General features: G+C 36.0%; 2 protein-coding genes across 4 annotated transcripts in view; both read left to right on the plus strand.

Moving 5' to 3' along the window:
* rasgef1ba (RasGEF domain family, member 1Ba) overlaps nt 1–6998 on the plus strand; it is a 128701-nt gene extending 121703 nt beyond the window's left edge. Inside the window, exons 15-16 of one of the 2 annotated variants that reach the window (XM_074670627.1) lie at nt 2673–2745; nt 5826–6998. In XM_074670627.1, coding sequence (XP_074526728.1) covers nt 2673–2745; nt 5826–5850 — 98 coding nt within the window. In that variant the 3' untranslated portion in view covers nt 5851–6998. The remainder of the gene's footprint in view (nt 1–2672; nt 2746–5825) is intronic. The other variant, XM_074670628.1, reaches the window with a different exon arrangement.
* A 6915-nt stretch (nt 6999–13913) lies between these two features.
* The window catches only part of prkg2 (protein kinase cGMP-dependent 2), a 29704-nt gene continuing 21258 nt past the window's right edge, over nt 13914–22359 (plus strand). Inside the window, exons 1-3 of one of the 2 annotated variants that reach the window (XM_074671211.1) lie at nt 13914–14071; nt 14890–15400; nt 20972–21138. In XM_074671211.1, the coding sequence (XP_074527312.1) occupies nt 14898–15400; nt 20972–21138 (670 nt within the window). In that variant the 5' untranslated portion in view covers nt 13914–14071; nt 14890–14897. Of the gene's footprint in view, nt 14135–14889; nt 15401–20971; nt 21139–22359 lie in introns of both variants that reach the window. The other variant, XM_074671212.1, reaches the window with a different exon arrangement.

A 22359-nucleotide genomic window follows, 5' to 3' on the forward strand; every position in this document is an offset into this window, starting at 1 on the left:
CTTTTTTTTTTTAGAAAAGTTTTGTATTTTTTAACTTTTTGCAATTTTTTTTAATGGTTTTTGTTTTTTTACATTTTTACACATTTAAGAAAAAAATCATAATTTAATTTATAGATTTTGATTTTTTTTTTTTCCAAATTCAAAAGTTATTAAATTTTGCAGTTTTTACAAATTATTTACATTCCTTTTTTTAAGTTTTGAAAAGTTTTTCAACTTTTAATTTTATTTTTTATTTAACTATTTTTTTTAAATTAATGTGTTTTTTTTATTTTTAAGAAAATTGCCAAATTTTGAATTTTAAAATTTGGGGGGTATTTTTTGGCAAATTTGTCATATTTTGTTAATTTTTTTTGTTCATATTTTGGAAAATTTTGAAAAAAAAAATATTAGATTTAATGAATTTTGTAAGTTTATGAAAGAACATTTTCAAAATTAATATAAAATATTTGCAAATTAATTAGGAATAAAAACTAAGGCACCACATGAGCAATTTTATCATCACAAAAGACTTCTTTATTTGATTAATATTCACTAGATTTTTACTATGTTTATAATATTTTTATACACTTCTTTTGTCTTTATTGTGAAAATAAAGTAGGTTTTGTGGCTCCAAAATGACTTTAATCCAGCTGAGCTGAGGTAAAAAGGCTCATTTGAAAGTAAAAGCTGCAGACCCCTGATCTAAACCCTCTCCTGAAGTTTTAAGAAGTTTGTGCCCAGAATTCAGAAGTCTTAGTGTTGGGATGAGGAGGAGATGGTGTGTGTGTGAGATGGTGTTTGACAGAGTGAAAGTCGACCTGCAGACACGGGATGAGACAGTTGATAACGCTGGATTAAAGTGTGTGTGTGCAGCAGAGATCTCCAGGACGTCCTGATAGGACACAGACAAACTCAGAGAACAGGATGCTCCGAGTTTCTGCTAATCCTTCAAACACACACACACACACACACACACACACACACACACAAACACACACACACTCCTTGTTATCACCTGTCACTCGCCGTGCTGATACTTTCCTTTAATCCGTATCGGAGTCGTGTGTCGGTGTCCCCACTCTTATCACACAGAGACTCTGAAATCCTACTGTCCTTAAAGTGCACACACTGAACCAGCCAATCACATTAAAGCTCCCATTCCCCCCCCCCCCCCCCCCCCCCCGTCTTCTTTATCACCCCGTGGAGACGGCGTCTGGTGATTGTGAGCATCCTAAATATAAACAGAGAATTATAAAAAGCACACACGAGGGATGCAGGACGACCTGAGTCAGTGTGAAGTTTTTAGAAGATCAGGAAAGTTCAGACTTCTTTATTTAGACTAAAACTGAACACACGCCTGAGCCCTGAGTTTCTGCTGAGCTCAAAACAATATGAAATAAAATCTGTTCCTCTATTATCCTCATCCCAGTCCATCCGCAGACTCATTAATGAAAGATCGATACCCCATCAGGTTTTCAGATCAGAGGATGAAGTGTCAGAGTCACATAAGGGGAAACTAACAGAGCAGCACAGGGGAAGGAAAGATATAGGCCTACTGTTCCTGCAGGATTATTTTTTGGATATCTTTTTTTTTTTGTATTCAAATTTTGCAATTTTTTTTCCAAGTTAAATATTGAATTTCTGCAAATTTTGCAAATTAATTTTATTTTTGTAAATCCTTTTTTTTTCAATTTTGAAATTTTTGACAATTTTTTACAAAAAAAAAGCTAATTTTTGAAACTTTTTTTTTTCATTTTAATATTTTTTTTTACACATTTTTTTTAAAAAACATTTAAATTTCAAAATTTGGGATTTTTTTTTTTTTGCGAATTTTTAAATTTTTTTTTTTAGTTTTTTTTTCCGAATTTTTGATTTTTTGATTTTTTTTTTCTGAATTTTTAATTATTTTTAGTTTTATTTTTGTGAATTTTTGAATTTTTTTTAGTTTTTTCTTTTTTCCTTTTTTTTCCTGAAAAATTCTGGTAATTTTTAAAAAATTCTTGAATAATTTTACATTACGTTAATGTCGTGTTTTATGCCCAAAAACTGAACTCTAATCAAGTGTTTGTGTCTCATTTTAGACTCAATCTGAACCACATTCACCTGAAAAGTCCAGAAAAATCTCTGATTTAGTTTATTTCTTTGAGAAATTATTCCTTTTTCAAGAAAAGAAATCTAGATGTTGTTTTTTTCTTTCAATATCTTGACAAAAAGACATTTTTTCTGGTCTTGTCAGGTGAATTTGGCTCATATTAAGTCTAAAATAAGACACAAACACTTGATTTGGTTTCGGTTTTTGCTGTGCAGAAACAGCCTTTAATACCTTGTATCTGAAATCTTAAAAAGATTTTTAGCTTCTTGCAGAGGTCTTATGAATCCTGCAGCTGTTGTGTGTTTTATTCTAAATCAGTGAATCACTCAAGGTTTTCAGGCGCCTCCTGGTCCCTTGCTCTGTGCACGCTCCTATTCTTCAATTAAAGGCAGAAAAACCCTTAAATAGATTAAAAAATAAATGCATCTGTGTCTGCAGATGATGATCGTGCAGGTGTCTAAGCTTTATCTGGAGCTTTAACAGTTTTTCAGCTGCAGCTTGGTTTCCCTGATCCAGACTTTCTGCGCAAAACCACATTTGATCAAAATGAGGCTTTAAGTGCAGAGAAAATAAAACTGAGGATGTGTTTGTGTTTCTGCAGCTCTGTATCTGGCGTCGTACGAGAGTGAAGGTCCTGAGAACAACATGGAGAAGGACAGATGGAAGTCTCTGAGGTGTGTATGACCCCCTGTCACACACACACACACACACACACACACACACACAGCCTCAGGGTTTCAGAGTCTTTCAATCAGGGATGTCACCCTGCGTCGCCTTCTGCAGACGCCGAGGGATGTGGGTCACACACGGATGCTGACCTGCACTACGGTCAATAAATGCATTAAACACACACACACACACACACACACACACACACACACACACACACACACACACACACACACACACACACACACACACACACATCATCAGTCTCCTGGGTCACACCATCAGTGGCACGAACGCTCATAAAAGACATCAGTCATTTTCACGCAATTACACCAAACACACACACTCTGCCCTCTATTGTCGCACTGCAGTCCAGACGTGTGTGTGTGTGTATCTGTGTGTGTGTGTGTGTGTGTGTGTGTATCTGTGTGTGTGTGTGAGAAGATGGATGAGAGAGGAGTGTCTTTGTTCAGCCTCCTTTAATTCATTGAAGAAGCTCCAGGGAGCTGACAGAGGGAGATTTTCTCCTCGCTGCAGAATCACACGCCGACACAAACCGACTCTGAGACGCTCGTCTGATCCTGCAGCGACAGAAGTCGTCACTCAGAGATCGACACACCTCTCTGCTGCAGGAGTTTCAGAGCCTTTAACTCCATAAATCAATGGGAAGGAAAGTTTAATCCTCTCAGGATGTGTAGAAAGTAACAGAGTAGAGTCGGTAATGTATTACAGTTACGTAGCACTATGGTTTGAAACGTGACATAAAGCAAACATTATAAGCCAACAATTTGAGCGCTATTGGCAACCCGGTGCTCCAACGGATCTGTAGGCTAAGTAGTTTAGTAGCTTGTTTCTCTTTCTTCTGCTCTTCTGTCCTTTTTCTGTCTGACAGTTAGGCTCCAGTGTCCACCATCACTACAAAATTAATCACAGAAATCATTTTCAGCAGAGAAAAACACAGATCTCTCCTCTCTCTAAATCAATCCGGTAACCTGTAACCTGTGATATAGGCGCTAACAATCTCATTTTAAAGTGTGGATTAGGATTGATACTCAACGGTACCGATTTTCTGTACTTTCTTGTGTTTATGTGGTAAAAAGTATTATTTTTTTAGGGTTGCATCGATCGCCGATCTTTAAAAAGCCTGACCTGCTGATACCGATTTGGGCCAATACCGATTTTTATTTTTTATAACTGACAGCATATACCTTCAATGATCCAATCTTATTTTATTGAAAAACTATGAACAATACCTGTGAGACAATAAAACCTTTATGTTTTAACTTCAACAACCCATAAAGTGTCCTGAGTTTTAGGTCTCAGAGCAAAGAGCAACAATGACTGTCTGTCAGACCTTCTCTGAGGTTTATAAGATCAGTTTCATATCTAAAGGTTTGGGCCAGTCACGATTCCTGATCACCGATCACCCATAATTAAGGAAATCGGAAATCTAATTTTTTTTAATGATTAAAATCTCAAATTTTTCAATTTAACATTTTTATTCTTCAATAGACAGGAAGTCCTTGACTTAGGTTGTTCTCAACTTCTGTCATTTCGACTTCACGATGCCAATGAATATATGTACGAAAGAAACTAGAGAAGGTTTCGTAGTTAGGCCGCTTTGTTCATAAGCTCCTACGATGTGTGCTAGTTTTTTACACAGAGTGCATGTGAATACACAGCTACGCAGTGCTACCATAGACTGTTTATAGAACGGACAGTGTGGCTCCACCATTTACCATTGTATGATTTTGGAGCAAAAATTGGCTCAGTTGGCTATTTGAGCGCTATTGGCAGCCCGGTGCTCTGACATATCTGTAGGCTATGTTGATAAGTAGTTGTCTATATTTAGCTCAGCGAGGGTGAGAGAGTGCTACCATAGTCTGTATATAGAGTAGACAGCGTGGTTTCGCCATTTACCATCGTACAGTTTTGAAGTGAAAATTCTCCCGTCACAGGCGCAGCCATTGATAGCCAGAGTCAGCGCAGTAGAGAATCTGAGTGGAGCTGGGTGACAAAGATAATAATTCTGTATTTTCTTTCCAGTCTTATCACTTCCTGACTCTACCTCCTGACATATTTTACAATCCCCGAAAAAATACACGAGAACGTCAGCTGTCATCATTAAACGTTACATAAAGCCTCGTTTTTAACCTCTTATAACTAAGACAGCCAAATGATATCTTCAAATCACCACAACAATCAGACGTGAGAAACATTTCTACCAGGTGTATTAATTTGTTAAAGTTTGACCACAGCCCATCTGGAATGACTGGGGAGATGGATTTTTTTTACCTATACTACAGCCAGCCACCAGGGGGAGCAGTTTTTGTGGAGACCTCACTTCAAGCCGAGCAAGATGACGTCCACTTTGTCTGGAGTATATTTTACATTATATACCTCTTTTATTTTAATTGAAAAGTCTGTTTTAATTGTCTGTTTTCCCATAGTTATTTAGATTAAGGGTAAAAATACAACATGAATTTCGAGTTACGACGCGTCGCATTACCAACCTGTATAACCTTACAATGCCTTTTAACTTATTACAAGCAATTCAGACCTCATTTGAGTCTTTGAATAACTTGAAATCAGACATTTTTCTGGACTGGTCAGGTGAATGTGGCTCATATTTAGTCTAAAAAGACATTTTCTACTGAAAATGAGACAAAAACACTCGATAAGATTTCAGTTTTTTCCAGTGAAGAGCCGTTTAATGCAGGTTGTTAAATCTGACAGACCTCCCTCCTGCAAACGCTCGAGTCCGGCTGCTGGCAGAGTCTGAGGGCAGAGTGTGTGCGTGTTAGCTTTAATCCAGCCAGGGCGAAGCCAACACTGAGTGTGTGTGTGTGTGAGAGAGAGAGAGAATGAATGTGTGTTAGTGTGTGTGGTCACGTTTCCTCATCTCCTGCCAAACACACCCCCCTCGGAGCTTTCCCTCCGATGCGACACGATCTGTCACTTTCCTCCAGCCAAGCGGCGTCAGCAGAACACACACACACACACACACACTCACAGATCACCTGTGTGTGTGTGTGTGTGTGTGCTTCAGATTTCATGAACAGGTGTGTTTTCTCTCTCCTCACAGATCCACTCTGCTGAGCAGGGTTTGAGCCTCCCGTCTGAAGAAAACAAAACGAAGACGATCGATGAGCCGTCCAAGCCGAGTATCCCCGTGTCGGAGGGAAACGACAATCTCTACGTGAGCTGGCGAGGATGTTTTGCGCCCGTCCAGCCTCATATTTCTACGACTCCTCCCCCTGATCCTTTCCCTTCCCGCTCTTTGTGCTGTGTATTTCAGGACAGCTGTTTTTCACCTCTTTGTACGACTTTGTAGGCGTTTTTTAAAATACTACAAACCTTCAAAGCCACTGAAGCTAAACGGTTAGCCGCTGGTCGGCTAACTTGAACAGAAACGCTACCTGGCTGGTTCCACTAGAGGGCGCTCTTTATACGGAGATCTCAGACTTTACCCGCTAACACTGTTGAAGAGTAAGCTAGCCTTTTCTTTGTGTTTCCTCCTTTTGTTTGAATCCTGAAAAATGCACTGGCTGCAGTTGAAAGATGTTTTTCTGTTTGTGTCGTGTTTGTGAGGTCATCACACGCCGTCTGTTTCCTCTCGTGGCGCTCAGACGTCAAACCTGGAAACAGATCTATGTTTGTTTTTGTTTCCTGATAATCAGTGTTAAAGTCGCCCTGTGCTGCTGTTCAGATAAACCAGGTCTCCTTCCTGTCCTGATGTAAAAATGAGCGTGGTTGTGCTGCCCCCTGGTGGATGAATCAGGAAATGTGTGTGGTTGAATAATGTGAAGTGAGGATTTGTGTTTTGTCCCTACACATGCTAGATGATCTCATTAAGTGTTTTTATTTTCATACCTTAAAGCCTCCTCTCTGTTTGTTTTATTTATGAATATATTTGTGTAGTCACGTTATTATCGCCAATATTTACCACATGTATTATTTTATGCTTATTTAATTTTGTACTAGGTACATATCACGCTTCAGTAGTCTGGATATTGGCTTCTCAGTTCTTTTCTATCATCGTCGATGTGAAACACTTATTTTCCAAGGTTCCTGCTCAGAGGATGAAGTTGATCTGTTTGACTGACGTCTGCTTGACCTTGAGTTTCCTCCGCACCGAGTGATGTGCTGTTTCCTTTTTTTCCTCTCTGTGTTTCTCTTTTATTTGTTTCTCGACTGTTACAAAGGAACTGTTTATAAATGACTTAGTTGTGTTTGAGAGATGAAGTTAATAAAAGAACGTTGAAAAAGTAAAAAGTGACTCTCTGGGTTTGTCTCAATATGTGAGCAGACGCACTCTCACACAAACACATGAAACTTAAATAATTCATAAACACAAACACTAATCCAAACAATCTGAAATACGCAACTATCTAACAATTGCTTGTGCTTATAAATGAGCACTTTCATACAAAGTGATGAGTAAAAAAACTTTTAAAACAATATTTTTCAATAAAAATCTTGTTAAATTCAACCCAAGGATGACAATGTTTGACATTTTTGTAATTGATATGGTGTCGAGACAAAAAATGTGTCCCCCAACTGTGACAATAAATAAATTGGTACAGAAATAGGTTATTAATTAAAAAAAAAAAGGAAAAAAAGAAAAAAAAGAGACATTAATAATATAAAATACAAAGATACATGTATCACAGATATTCAGAATTACAAGAAGTAATATTAAAGTGTCATGGCTCTGTGTTACTAAAGAAAAAAAGAAAAGAAAAGAAAAAAAGAAAAAGAAGAAAAATTTCATAATTTTTTCCTTCAACAAGATCCTCTTCCCTTTCTCTAAAGTATTTGATATATTGCAAAAAAAAAAAAAATAGAAAAATAGTTTTACACATTGAAATAAGGTAAGACTTGAGAGAAAGGCAAGAAGAGTCAAATTAGGAAGAAGAAAAAAGAAGGAGGAAAGAAACAAGCAAGAAAGACAAACATGCGAAACAATACGGAAGCGTATTGCATTCACTTGAAGAAAAAAAAATAACTCAGGTTTTTCAGTGATTTATTCTTCGGTTTGTTTTTTGTGGCAATTAATTTTGTTTTTTCGGATTAAATTTTTTTATTGTTTTGTTTTTTGTCATAATTATTTCTGTTTTTATGACTAATTTTTTGTGGTAATTAATTTTGTTTAACTGATTAAAATTTTTTTATTTGTTTGTTTTTTGTTATAATTTTTTTCTGTTTTTTGTGGTAATTTTTTCCTCCTGTTTTTAAGAGTAATTTTTTTTCCTGAAGTATCGAGCAACTTCGAAATCCTGTGAGAGCCTCCAACCTGCAGACGACTCCCGTGGATGTGTGGTGGCTCCTGTGTCCCGCACGGATCAGAGATCCTGTTCCGCTCATATATGCCTTATCCTTAACTTTTTACCGGCTTTCCAGTGAAGAAGCAATGCATTTTTTTATGCCACACCTTCGTCTATTCCTTAAGTATTACATTGAGCAATAGGCTTATATAAAAAATAAGGATAAAGTCAAAAACATAACAAGGGTATTATACCCTGTGTGTGGCTAATACCTTACCTTTATTGACCCAGTACGGACCGGTAGAAAGTTAAGGATAAGGGATTTCGAAGTAGCTCGATACTTCAGGAAAAAAAATTACTCCTAAAATCAGGAGGGAAAAATTACCATGAAAAACAGAGAAAAATTATAACAAAAAAAAAAAAACCAATAAAAAAATATTAATCAGAAAAAAATAATAATTACCACAAAAAATTTCTCCTAAAAACAGGAGGAAAAAATTACCACGAAGCAGAAAAATATTATAACAAAAAACAAACCAATAAAAAAATATTAATCAGAAAATGAAAATTAATTACCACAAAAAATTACTCATAAAAACAGAAAAAATTATATCAAAAAACAAACCAATAAAAAATATTATTTAGAAAAACAAAATTAATTACCACAAAAAATTACTCATAAAAACAGAAAAAATTATAGCAAAAAACAAACCAATAAAAAATATTATTTAGAAAAACAAAATTAATTACCACAAAAAATTACTCTGAAAAAAAGAAATAATTATAACAAAAAACAAACGATAAAAAATATAAATCAGAAAAACAAAATTAATTACCACAAAAAACAAACCGAAGAATAAATTACTCTGAAAAACCTGAATTGTTTTTTTTTTCTTCAAGTGAATGCAATACGCTTCTGTTAATAGGTCATTAATTTAAAAAGGAAAAAAGAGACATTAATAATATAAAATACAAAGATACATGTATCACAGATATTCATAATGACAAGTATCAGGGCTCTGTGTTACTAAAGAAAAAAAAAAGAAAGAAATACTTTTAGAGACTGAATCTACAACAAGCAGACCTGATGTTTGCAAATTAGTAAAATCCTTCAGCTGAAAATAAAATAACAAGACAAAATTTTTATAGGATCAAAATCCTCAAACTTTCCTGTTTTCTAAATTTAATAAACAAATAAAAAGGGCGAAAAATTTATTGAAAAAGACAAAACTGATCTCAGTTGCTTCTTTGAATTCCGAGGACAGAAATACATATTTGGCTCCATCTAGTGACCAATGAAGATAATGTAACCGGTTGCAGCTCCTGATTGTTCAGGCCAGATAAATAAAGAGATGAAAGCTTCAGAAAACAACAAAAAAAGCTAACTGAACCTTTTTTGTCCTGAAACTTTGAGTTAAAAACAGAGACCTGTGAGAAAACAATAAAAGCTGTAGATGGATTTTTTTGTGGTTTATGCTAATGAAAGACTAACCAACAAGTGTTTTACCTGAAATAAATCATAAATCAAACAAAAAAAGAAGAGAAAACACCCTAAGCTTTGAATAAAATGATTTTTGTTCCTTAAGAGCACAAAAAAAAATCTTAAATCTTCAATTTAAAGCTGAACCCTCTTCATTTGGCCTGAAATGGTTGGTTCAGTGTGCAGATCCAGTCCAGCCTCTAAACACTGTCAGCTCAGCAGCCTGTAAACAAGCAGGAAACATGTAAACAGGCAAACACACAGAGCCAGCTGACTCTGAGAGAGGAGGACTCTGAGAGGTTGATGGTTTAAATCTGAGCCCCAGACCAGCAGACCCAGTCCAACCTTTCAGTCTGAGCCTGAGTGAGGCCACCGTGTCCCTGGATGAACTCTCCTGAGCCGTGTGGAGGAAGCCTGGACGACACAGTCTGTTAAAAGCCTCCACTGTGACTGAGAGTGTGTGTGTTTGTGTGTGTACATCTCTCTGATGAACCTCTCAGGTCCAGGTTGGAGCCGCTGACCTGGATTATGATTCGGTGGAGGTCTGAGTGCTGCGGATGAATCAGCTCTGGCCACCTGCCAGCTTTGTTCTGCCGATGAAATGTGCTGCAGGCGGGACGCTCAGACCGACAGAGAGGGGAAACTGATCAATCCTCTCTGAACGTGGAAGTCTGCAGCTTTGGGTCTGATCTGCAGCTCAAGCTGACATGAAAATAACAACCACAAACTGAGCATCCTTTTCCATAATTATCTGGGACAGAGGTCTGCAACCTTTACTTTCTAAGAGCCATTTAGCCTCAGCTCAGCTGGATTAAAGTCATTCAGGAGACACAAAATCTACTTTACCTTCACAATAAAGACAAAAGAAGTGTATAAAATAAGGTACATATTGAAAAATCTTGTGAATATTTATCCAAATGGGAAGTCTTTTGTAAGTATAAAATTGTGAATGCGATGTCTTGGATTTTTATTCCTAATAAATTTGGAAATGTTTTTTAAAACAATTCAAAAAATGTAATTTCATAAATTTCAAAAATTTGTAAAATATATTAAATTCTGATAATTTGCAAAATATTTCAAAATTTTCCAAAATATGAAAAAAAAAATACAATAATAAGAAATAATGTAAAAAAAAATTCCCCCAGATATTGAATATTCAAAAAGATTTTGGCAATTTTCGAAAAATGTAAAAAAAAAAAAAATTAAAAAAAAAAAGTTTTTTCATTAAATAGCTAAATTTTCAATTTCATGTAAAAATTTCAAGGAATCACAATTTTTTTCCAAAAAAAGAAAGTCCATAATTTGCGGATCAAAACTTTTGAAATTGGCAAAAAAAAAAAAAAAAAAAGGGAAAATATATGTTATATTAATAAATTGCAACATTTTTTATAAAAAATTTCCAAAGTATGAAAAAAAAGAAAATACAAAAATAAGAAAATTTGCAAAAATTACCCAAATATTTAAAATTCAAAAATGGGCAATTTTCTAAGAATTTGCAAAAATATATTAAAATTGAAAAAAAAAATTGCCAAATTTTCAAAGTAATGTAAAAGTTCCAAGAAATCACAAAATTTTTCCAAAAAAGGAAATTTAATAATCTGCAAAATTTGCAGAAATTCCAAACCTTTGAAATCGGCAAAAAAAGTGCTAAATCTATAAAGAAAATTAGGGATTTTTTTCCCTAAAGTTGCAAAACATGTCAAAAAAATGACATCAAAAAATTAGCAAAAACTGAAAAAAAAAATGTAAAAATATATATATAAAAAAAAAAGATTGAAAGCTTTATTGCAAGAGGTGATGAATATTTAGTTCAACAAAATGTTAACACAGGATTTTATTTAGTGTCAGTGTCTTTAATCATCAATACCCTCTGGAAGAAAAATAACTATTCTTTATTTTGATAATGTTTTTTAAAGCTACAAGGAGCCACTGCAGAGGAGTCAAAGAGCCACAGGTTGAAGACCCCTGACCCCTGAAGTGATAAACACCCTCACCAGGTCTGACATTTCCCTCTGACATCCAGCTCAGAGCTCGGAGCTCAGGTATTAAACAGTAAAACTGAAAAATGAAAATTATTTCAAGTCTGCCTGATTCATTTGCAGCTAAAAAGACAAACTGTCACTAAAATTAATGAGTTGTTTCAGGGTACAACTTTATTTTTTGCAAACTCATCTGCCACAAAACTCTGAGCCATGATTGGCTCTTTGTCTCTCAAGGGCGGGGCTTACAGAGACCTCAAGCATAGGAGGCAGAAAGTGCAGACTGCTAACTTTCCATGCACTTTAAAGCTTTTATGCTGTGCACATAAAACACAAGCTTTGAGCTCATCACTATCCTGCAAAAACATGTTCAGTATCTTGTGCGCAAAAGTTAAATTGTACTTTTTGGGACTTCAGGGGCTCATTTCCTTTCATACATACTTTAAATTCTATCTTAAACAATAATAGACGTAATCTTTTTGTAATCTTGAGTTGGTCTTTGAGGCATCTGTTGTCTGTTTTTCTTTATTCACATGAGTTTATGATTTATTTATGGCTGCTGCCATCAAAGGCTCGTCTCCTCCATCACTTATTCTGCTTATTTGCATTTATCCATTTTGATCTCAGCCTCTTGTTCTTTCATCAAATGTTAATACTATCATCATTATTTTTTTTAACCTGACAGTTTTAAAAGCTAAACATAGACACAGGACCCTGACATCTTATCATCTGTGGTTAAATGAGACTAATTGGGGTTTAAAGGGTTTGAAATGGTCTTCATGTAATCAGTGGTTTGAACACAGGTGAACTCATGTCAGATCTGCAGGATTCAGAGCTATAAGCAGATTCTGGATCCTGTAGATCTAAAAGCTTTAGCAGTGAATGGTGGTCAGTGCAAATTAAAGATAGACTGAGAAATCATCTACAGTTTGAATAAGTTCAACAAAATCACTGAACTGCAGGCAGAGCAGTGTCCAGATGACTGAATAATTTTTACTTCTTGCATCAGATACCTCTCTGCAGAGAAACTCATTCATTTGAGCAAAATATAACTATTAAAATTTTATTCCAAAAAAAAAATAAATAAATAAAATAAAAAAAAAAAAAAATATATATATATATATATATATATATATATATATATATATATATATATATATATATATATATATATATATATATATATATATGTATATATATATATATATATTTATATATATATATATGTATGTATATATATATATATATATATATATATATATATATATATATATATATATATATATATATATATATATATATATATATATATACATACATATATATATATATATAAATATATATAGATCAATATGAAGCTTAGTCAAGGCCGAAAGTTTTGTGAATAAAAAAATATACATATAATCAAAAAAAAATCATTTGGAAAAAAATGAAAAAAAGATAAAGATTTAAAATTTAAAGTTTGATTCTAAATTAAACAAAATTAATCACTTAACTGAAACTAAAAATTAGCATGAGAATTTTTTTTTTAAAACAAAGAATAGTTTTGATTCAGTTCTTTAACATTATAATTATTATTAGTGTTATTATTATTATTATTATTATTATTATTATTATTATTATTATTATTATTATTATTATACCTTTATTATTATTATTATTTTTCAGAAAAAACAGTTAATGAAATGATGAAATTTAATACAGAAGAGGATGAGGGCAACTTAAATAAAAAACAAAACGACAACAAATACGTCCAAATAAATAAATAAATAAATACAAATTATTACAATTTTTTGGGAGGAAAAAGTCAGAAATCCAAAAGTAAAGTCAGCTCCATGGTTAAAAAGACAAAACAAAACATAACAAAACAAACAAAAAAAAACTTAAAAAATAAAATGTTAATTTTTAATGGCCGTGAAAAGGACCTCTTTCATTCATTCAAAAACTAAAAAACTAAATGGTAAGATTATTGCCTAAAAATAAAATAAAATAAAATAACAGGACATTAAATAGAGAAAACACTCTCTGATTTTGTTTGTGGTTGTATTTGAATTTAATTCATTTTTTATAATTTTAATTCAATATATTATTTATTTATTTATTTATTTGTTTGTTTATTTATTTGTTTATTTATTTTGTTTTATGGAATGAGTTCAATACTCAAGTTTGCATTACATTTACCACACATATTATGCTTTTCAAATGCACTATTAATATTTGTAATGTTTTTGTTTTGTTTTTTTTTCTTTTGTTTTTTTTCCATTTAACTGTTTTATTTTTTTTATTTTCAAATGTACCAAACTTTTGGCCGTGATTTATCTCCAGAGATCATCAGCTTAAAGAAAACAAAGTTAAAGCTTCGTAATCAACTAACATGAAGTAAACTGAAACAATTCTGCGCGTGCGCGCTCCTCCAATCAAACCGTGACGCGGGAGCGCGCGCAGCCGAGGTGGAGAGAAAGAGAGCGCGCGCGCGGACAGGAGAGCCAGAAGGAGAGAGGATGCGATCAGTGATGTAGGAGGACTGTCACTGTACGGATGCCCGCATGTTCAAACAACTTGTTTTGTTTCTGAAACCGTCTAAGGAAGTCGCGTGAGGCAGCAGGTAAGACCCGAGGGGAAACCGGAAGTATGGAGCCGTAGAGAGGTGAGGAGCATGACGAGGCAGGTGAGGAGACAGGTGCACGGTCCTCACAGAAGGGGGAGTCAGTGGAAAAGTTTATAGAGAGAGTTTTACAGAACAAAAGTGTTTAAAAACTGGAGTTAAGAGCAGCTGTGTGTGTGTTAGCGTGTCTGTAGCTCTGACAGGAAGTTAAACCTGTGATATCTGTGATATTTCTGTGTGATATCTGTGATAAATCAATCAAATCTGCTCTGATCCTGAGGAATCAGTGTGAGAACAGCCTGCTCTGTCAGCAGGAATGTGATGAATGAATGAATGTGTGAGTGGGCATCAAACAAGCAGAGGATTGTTCTCACAGCTCCCTCATGTGCGCTCTTACTATGAGGACAAAAACATGCTTCAGACATCACTTTGTGCTGGTTTTCACACTGTTGTTGAATCTTAAACGCAGTGAATCCTCCTCTCCTGAACTTTGATGTCAGTAGAAACACGTTTTTCCTTCATTTATCTGATTGTCATCTGATGAAATCTCTGATTTCTTTTCATAACGAGCTTCCTGATCAGCGTTTTCCTCCGCGCTGCCTGCAGATAGGGAGTGACTGTTGATGTAACGTAATACTTCCTGCCTTCTGAATAATAAATGGAGCAGACTCACTCATTGACCATTACGTACTGATCTGCTCGGCCCTCCTCTCTGTCCGTCTCTTTCCGCTTTTGTCTCCCCGCAGCGTCAGCTCTTCAGTCTGAAACCTCAAAGTGACCCTGTCCTGATCTGATGCTGACTTTCAATCTCTCCTCAGGTGAGAAAATGGGGAACGGCTCAATGAAATCAAAGCGCTACAAACACGCAGACAGCCACAAAGATAACGGCTGTGGCTTCAAGTACCCGTCAGTGGACTCCCTGAGGGCCCGGGTGGACGAGCTGGAGCGGGAGGGGAAGAGGAGGGAGGAGGAGCTGTGCGCTAAAGAGCAGCAGATCAAGGGTCTGCAGGAGCAGCTGGTCAAGCAGACCCGGGTCCTGGCCGAGCTGAGCGAGGAGCTGCAGAGTAAGTGCATCCAGCTCAACAAGCTGCAGGACGTGATGCGGAGCCAGAGCGGGGCCCTGGGCGCCGCGGCTCTGGTCTCCAGGCCGCCGTCAGTGAAAACCTGCGGGAAGAGCAGCCCCAACCTCAGCATGCGCATCAAGGAGACGCTCAACAGGAGGAAAGGAGCCAAAGCCGGGGTGTCAGCTGAGCCCACGTCCAGGACCTACGACTCCAGCAGCCTGCCGAAGTTCTCCTTCGAGAAGGCCCGGATCCCCAAGGATGCAAGGTGAGAGTCGGGTCCAGAATAGTAAAGGCCGGGCAACATCTTCTTCTTTCAGATTTTAGTTTGTTAGCTAAGAAGTAACACCAAGAGACCTCCAGTGCTACAGGAGAAAATATGAAAATCACAGAATTTCAGGAACATCTCAAAGCTGCAGTTCCCTGAGTGTCCACTAGAGTTTGCTTCCAGCAGTGAGTCAGCCCCCATAGAGCTGCATGTTGAAAGCTTTACAGCAGATTTAGGCCCCGTTCACACAACAACATTTCATCTGAAAACGCTAAAACGCAGTGAAAAAAAAATCTGTGTTTACACGGAAACACTGATGGACTGAAAACACTGTAGTGAGCATGCCAGACCTGCAGGTGGTGCTATAACTTTTAGTAGATTTCCACTGAAGTAGAGTTGGGCCGATCATCTGGTGTGTTGGTGAATGCTAAGAGCAGAAGTGGAGCAACAGATGCTCATTTTGTTAAAGAGTCACAGATTCAGCAGATTGAGCAGCACAAGCTCAACACGGTAGTTTGCGATGATCGTAACAACGGGACTGTTGAACTGTTGTATTTGCTCGCGCAAAACGTGGCGTGATGTCAGCGTTTCCACTGAAAACGCCAGCTTACTGTTCACACGGTAACAGTGTCGGCAATATTTCAGAAAAATCCCACTCTGGAGGCCGTTTTCAAAAGTTTGCATTTTAGGTCGGCTAAAACGGCATTTTCGTGTTAACACGAGGCTGAAACACAACAAAACTTTTGCGTTGTCGTGTAAATGGTCCCTTAAGCCTTCGTAGCCTGCGTAGACCACAGAGACCAGACTGAAATGAGGGCCTGGTCTTCGGAGCATTTCCTGTTTGTCACTCTTGACGTGACGCAGCGCCGCCCTCTCCGGTTAGACTCAGATTACTTTACAAATACATCAACTAAAACCTCACATTTAAAATTGGATGTTTTTTACTTTTATTTTTTTATTTTTAAAATATTTTACTTCAATATTGTTTTTTTTCTTTATTTATAGAGTATAGAACCACTGTGTACGCCAGAGTAAGCGCTAGGAGAAATGTTGGATGTTAGTTCAAATGAAAAAAAAAAAGATTATAAAAGTAAGCTATAATAGTTTTAACAAAACAATATTTACAATATTTATTAGCGCTGGGACGATATGCTATTGTCCTAATAAGATTCTCTTAAGATTTTTGGGGTGCTGATTCAATTAAAATTGCGATTCTTTGATATTTGCGATTATTAGTTTGCTTTTTTATCAACAGACCATTTGAAAAGTTAAATGATGATGATAATATCTAAAGACTATATCAGGAGCCATATTTTCCCATAAAATGCACATCTTGTGAAGCAGAGAAATACATTTCGCCCTCTGCTGGAGAAAAGTGGGAACTTTTTCCAATCCAGTTTATAAACAAAGACTGAAATGAAGAATTTAAATTTGGAAAAAAAATCCTGATATATCGATTTTCAATTTTTTATCCCACTCCTAATATTTATATAGTTTTATTTATTTATTTGTATATATTTATTTGTATATATATATAAAGTCAAACAATATTATATTGTTTAAATTCCCTGCAAAAAATGTTGAAAAAATACAAATAAAGTACTTTTTTTTCCAGAAAATTTACATTTTAAAAAATGTAATTTTTTCATCATTAGAAGATTTATAAATAACCGTTTTTTCTCTTTATATCACTTTAAAAAAGCCCAAACACATTTTTCCACTTTGAAATAAAATCTTCAATATTTTAGAAATAAAATCACACAGTTGTTAGAAATCCTTCACAAATGCATAATAACAGGAAGACTTCTGGGGTTAGGTCGTGTCCATTATCTTTGGCTAGAAGCGCAATGAATCTTGGGAGATTCAGAGCCTTTGAAATGGGAAAACCTTGGATGCACCGCTGTGACGTAATCAATCTTCAAATCCAGCCTTCGTGAGCTGAAGACCCTGAGTTGAGACACAGCTTCAGGCTTAAGGAAGTGAAGATTGGGGGTGTGGCCTCTTTGAGAATCAGGTGAGCATCTTTACCAGGTGTTTTTGATGGCTTTATTTAATCTTAAGCTGTGGTTTGCTGACCTTGCTCCAGCGTTGAGTGTATCCACAGAGATTTGAGACTCCGAGCTGAAATATCCTCCTCCACGTGACGCCTTTGTTTACAGCTGATCATAAATTAACACGTTTTTGTTCCATAGGACGGTGAAAATAAACCTCACCTGAGCGCGCTGCTCCCGTTCCTGTCAGTAAGACGACACTCTGACGTCCGTCTGTCTGTATCAGTGAAAATAACTGTTAGAGAAAGGCCAGCAAGGATCAGGAGCACAGGAACAAAGGGTCTGTGCAGTCCAGGTTGGAGGACTTGTTGAGTCTGATTGAGATGGAAAAGGTTTCACTGATACCCTGAGGCTCAGAGAGGAGGAAGAGGAGGAGGAGTGATGAAAATACAGAGTCAGAGTTTAGTCCAGGGTGATGAATCGATAATGTGGATGTGATGTGATTATTTTCAGATATTTTTCTGCTTTTAAATCCAGACGACGTGCACAGAGCTGTAAAGCTCACTAACACCTTTAGGATGAGAGAAACCACCGACTGAGCCAAACATCATCAGCTCAGATCGATATCTGACCTCCCTGAGGCTCTCATGGAGGAGCAGGATCAGATCCCTGCAGGGAGGAGAGTCCAGATTTTCGTCTTTCTTTTCTCTAAATCTTGAATCTTAACGTTACCTCGAGTTAAACCCTCGTCTGCACCGTCCTCTCAGCTGGTGTTTCATTGATCCCTCCCTCCGTCTGTGTGACAGTTTGTCGCTCAGAAACAGGAAGTTTACGACGTTAAGGGGGAAACATGATCTCAAAAAGCTGCCTCAGGGGGATGGGAGGTCAAAAACCTCCAAAATATGATATTTAGGGTCATTCAGCCACAAGGTGAAACAGCCGTTGGAAAGGCTTCAGCTTCTGTTTCTCATATTTCTGCGCTGATAAATACATTTTTACCTTTAAAGGAGCCAGAACTGTGTGATGCATGGCATGGATGAGTTATTTTACAGGTTTCCTAAAGATCAGAGTGTTATTTTCACACTCTCAGTCTGACTTTGGCTCTGATTCCTCCATTACTGAGATTAAACTTCTCTGGTTTAAGTTTGTGAATCACCGTCTCTTCGTTAAACTTCCTTTAACACTCAGACATGCTCATCTTAAATTCTGTCCGGCTACTTTTATATTTAGATAAAACAAAAATAGCCCTCAGACACACAGAAATAGACATTTAAAGTCTTTGATTGTTACAGTGCTCTCTTGGTCTTGAAGCAGAGGAGTAATTGTTGTCTTGGTATCTATAGAGCTGAAAACGCCTGGCCCGACTCCTCTGCAGGACTTTCTCATTCCTTTTCTCTTAAAGTGTAGACATTTAGGTGTTACTCTGCAAAAACTTAATCTGACCAAGTGTTTATGTTTTATTTTTAGGAGATATTATCTATTAGTCTTAATATGAGCCACAATCCCCTGACAAGTAAAAAAAAAATGTCTTATTTCAAAATATCACAAGAAAAATAACAAAAACAAATAATTACTGCCATGAGATTAATATGGAAAACGATTAGGGTCACTAAAAAAAAACAACAACAAGAAAAAAAAAACAAAAAAAAACAGAAAAAATCCAAATAGGTCTAAACAGAGTTATGTAACTATTTTTTTCTGAAAAAAGAGTCAGAAAAATTACTTTAATAATAATAATGATAATAAAAATAAAAATAATAATAATTATATTATTATTATCAAACATTTTATTAAATATTTTTTTTCGAAAAACAAAACAAAACAAATGACAGAGAATGTATCAAAGTAAAACAAGACAAATCTAACAATTTATGACCTGGGATTGTTAAGAAACATGATAAAAGCCACACAACCAAAGAACAAACAGACAACAAATATATCCAAACATTTTTTTTAACCTTTTTTTTTCTGAGAAAAATCAGATGTAATGTTAATTTTAATTTTAATCTTATTATTATTATTATTATTATTATTATTATTATTATTATTATTATTATTATTATTATTATCATTATTATCAAACGTATTACTACTACTTTAAAAAAAACAAAACAATGGAGTGAGAATATATTAAAGCCAAACAAGACAAAATTAACAATTTACGATATGCAATTACTATGGAAAAAGATATGGAACATCCCCCAAAATTTTTTACTATTTCTTTTGAGAAAAAGTCAGAATTCTGACCTTTTTTGTCAGAAAAACTAAATAAACTAAAAAAAAAAAGTCAAAATATTTTTTACTACATTCATTTATAAGAAAAAAGTCAGAATTATAGTTTTCTCTATTATTATTATTAGTAGTATCAAACTTTTTATTTAAACAAAAAAAAAAACAAAGGACAGAGAATATTTCAATGCAAAACAAGACAAAACTAACAATTCATAACATAAGATAAATATGGCAAAGATTTGGGCCTCTTAAAAAAAAATTAAGAATTTTTTTTTTATAATTTTTTTTTCTGAGAAAAGACAGAATTTAAAAAAAAAAAGACAAAAAAAAAACCTTTTTCCAGTGACCTTAATCTTCTTCCATAGATTAACATAGGTGTTTTTTTGTCTTGTCCTAAAATTTTATGTATTTTTTTATCAATTTTATTTTCTAATTCTTATTATTTTATTATTACTTTTGTTTTCTGGATTAAGTCCAATGCCCAAGTCCACACTTAATTTACTACACATTATTTTAGAGTGTAACTATCAACAGATGATAGCTGACCAGTTTACAGATCAATGCTCTCCAGACGAAAGAGCAGAATGCACCAACCTGGACTTATCAAAAGCATCTAAATCAAAGACTCTTTGACATGAAAACAGCTCAAGGACTAATGTCGTCTGCAGTCACGAGTCATGTTCAGTGGATTCAGCATCCTGCAGAAAACGTTAGTGAACATTTCTCAGCCTGGATCAGGAGGATAAACCTGATCCACAGCCAGCGCTCGGCCCTGACTCCTCACCTCTCCATGTTAAACCTCCCTGAAGGAGGAGACGTCTCTTTCCCTCTGCAGCTGTTCAAATGCACGGCGCTGAACTCTGACAGCTGAGCAGCGTTTAATGTTCCCACTGCTTCGCTTGATTCATGGTGCGAAGGAGCTGCAAACAGTCATCTTTTCACAGGAGACAGAATATATTTATCACGCAGACTGAAGGCGGGGTGAGTAATGTGGAGGAGGGCGGCGGGCGGATCCGTGGGCGCAGAAAGGATTCACTGTCAGAGGAGAGGAAGAGAAGCATCCTTCATGATTACTGAGACATACAGTGTGCTTCTGCGAAACTTCTGGAAACAGGAGCTGCAGGTGTAAAAGCTCAGGTGTCTGAAAAGTTACCTGAGGACAGAAACACATCTGGTCTCAGGGGTTTATGATGTCCAACAAAAGGGAGAAACAGGAGAAAGTAAAAGAAAGGAGGGATGTTCCGAGGAATGAAAGAAGGAAAGAAACTGTCTGCCAAAGTAAATCTGAGCTCACATTAAAAACACTCCTCTTCCTCTTCCTCTTCCTCTTCCTCTTCCTCTCTGACAGTGTGAAGAAGCTGCTGTCAGACGCCCTGAATAAGAACCAGTACCTGCGCAGGTTGGAGCTGCAGCAGATCAAAGACATGGTGGAGTGCATGTACGAGCGCACCTACCAGCAGGGGGAGTACGTCGTCACGCAGGGGGAGCCAGGACACCACCTGTTCGTGCTCGCAGGTAACACCTGGCTGCTCTCTTCTTCCTCTGAAACTAAATCAGCGTCCTGAAAAGATTTTGGTCAAACATCAGGTTAAGTTCCACTCTCAGCTCTGACCTTTGGTTCAGGTAGGAAGAAAAGTTCCTGGGATCAAAGATTCTAAGTTCCTGAACTCTTCTGTCTGATGAGAGAAGAAAGGTCAATGGAAGCAGACCTAAACAGGTTAAAAGATTAAACATTCATGAGATGAGATGAGATGAGATGAGATGAGATGAGATATGACAACGTGGGACAAGATGAGCTTAGACAGGATGTAATGAAAATGATACAAAATAAGATGAGACCATAGATTAAAACAAGATCCATAGACATGGGATGAGATGAGATTAGACAAGATGGGATAATTCTGAGATAAGACCCAAGATGAAATAAGATGAGGTGAGACAAGATGAGAAATTGTGGAACAAGTTGAGCTTAGAGATGACGTAACGAAAATGAGACAAGACAAAACAAAGTGAGAGCGCAGAATAGAACAAGATCCATATAGTGACGGGATGAGATAAAATGAGACAAGATGAGATGAACTCTGAGATAAGATTCTAAGACACAGGGTGAGATGAGATGAGATGAGATGAGATGAGAAACTGTGGGACCAGATGAGCTTAGATGAGATGTGACAAAAATGATACACTAAAAGGATGAGACCACAGGAAAAACAAGATCCATAGGGATGGGATGAGATGAGATGAGACAGGATGAGAGATTTTAAGGCACAAGATGAGATGAAATGAGATGAGAAATTGTGGGACAAGATGAGCTTAGACACGACTTGATAAAAATGTGACAAGACAAAATAAGATGAGACTGCAGAATAAAACAAGATCCATAGAGATAGGATGAGAAAAGATGAGAAATGGGATAAACCCAGAGATAAGATTCGAAGACATGAGATGAGACGAGACGAGACGAGACGAGACGAGACGAGACGAGAAGAGATGAGATGAGATGAGATGAGATGAGATGAGATGAGATGAGATGAGATGAGATGAGATGAGATGAGATGAGATGAGATGAGATGAGAAATTGTGGGACTAGATGAGCTTAGACAAGACATGACAAAAATGATAAAAGACAAATTAAGATGAGACCACAGTTTAGAACAAGATCCATAGAGATGGGGTGAAGATTCAAGAGACAAAATGAGACAATAATAAAACTAGATGAGACAGGAAGAGGCAATG

Source organism: Halichoeres trimaculatus, unplaced genomic scaffold (genome assembly GCF_033239565.1).
Source record: "Halichoeres trimaculatus isolate MK-OKI-2021-1 unplaced genomic scaffold, fHalTri1.1 fHalTri1_scaffold_5, whole genome shotgun sequence".
Taxonomy (NCBI): Eukaryota; Metazoa; Chordata; class Actinopteri; order Labriformes; family Labridae; genus Halichoeres; species Halichoeres trimaculatus.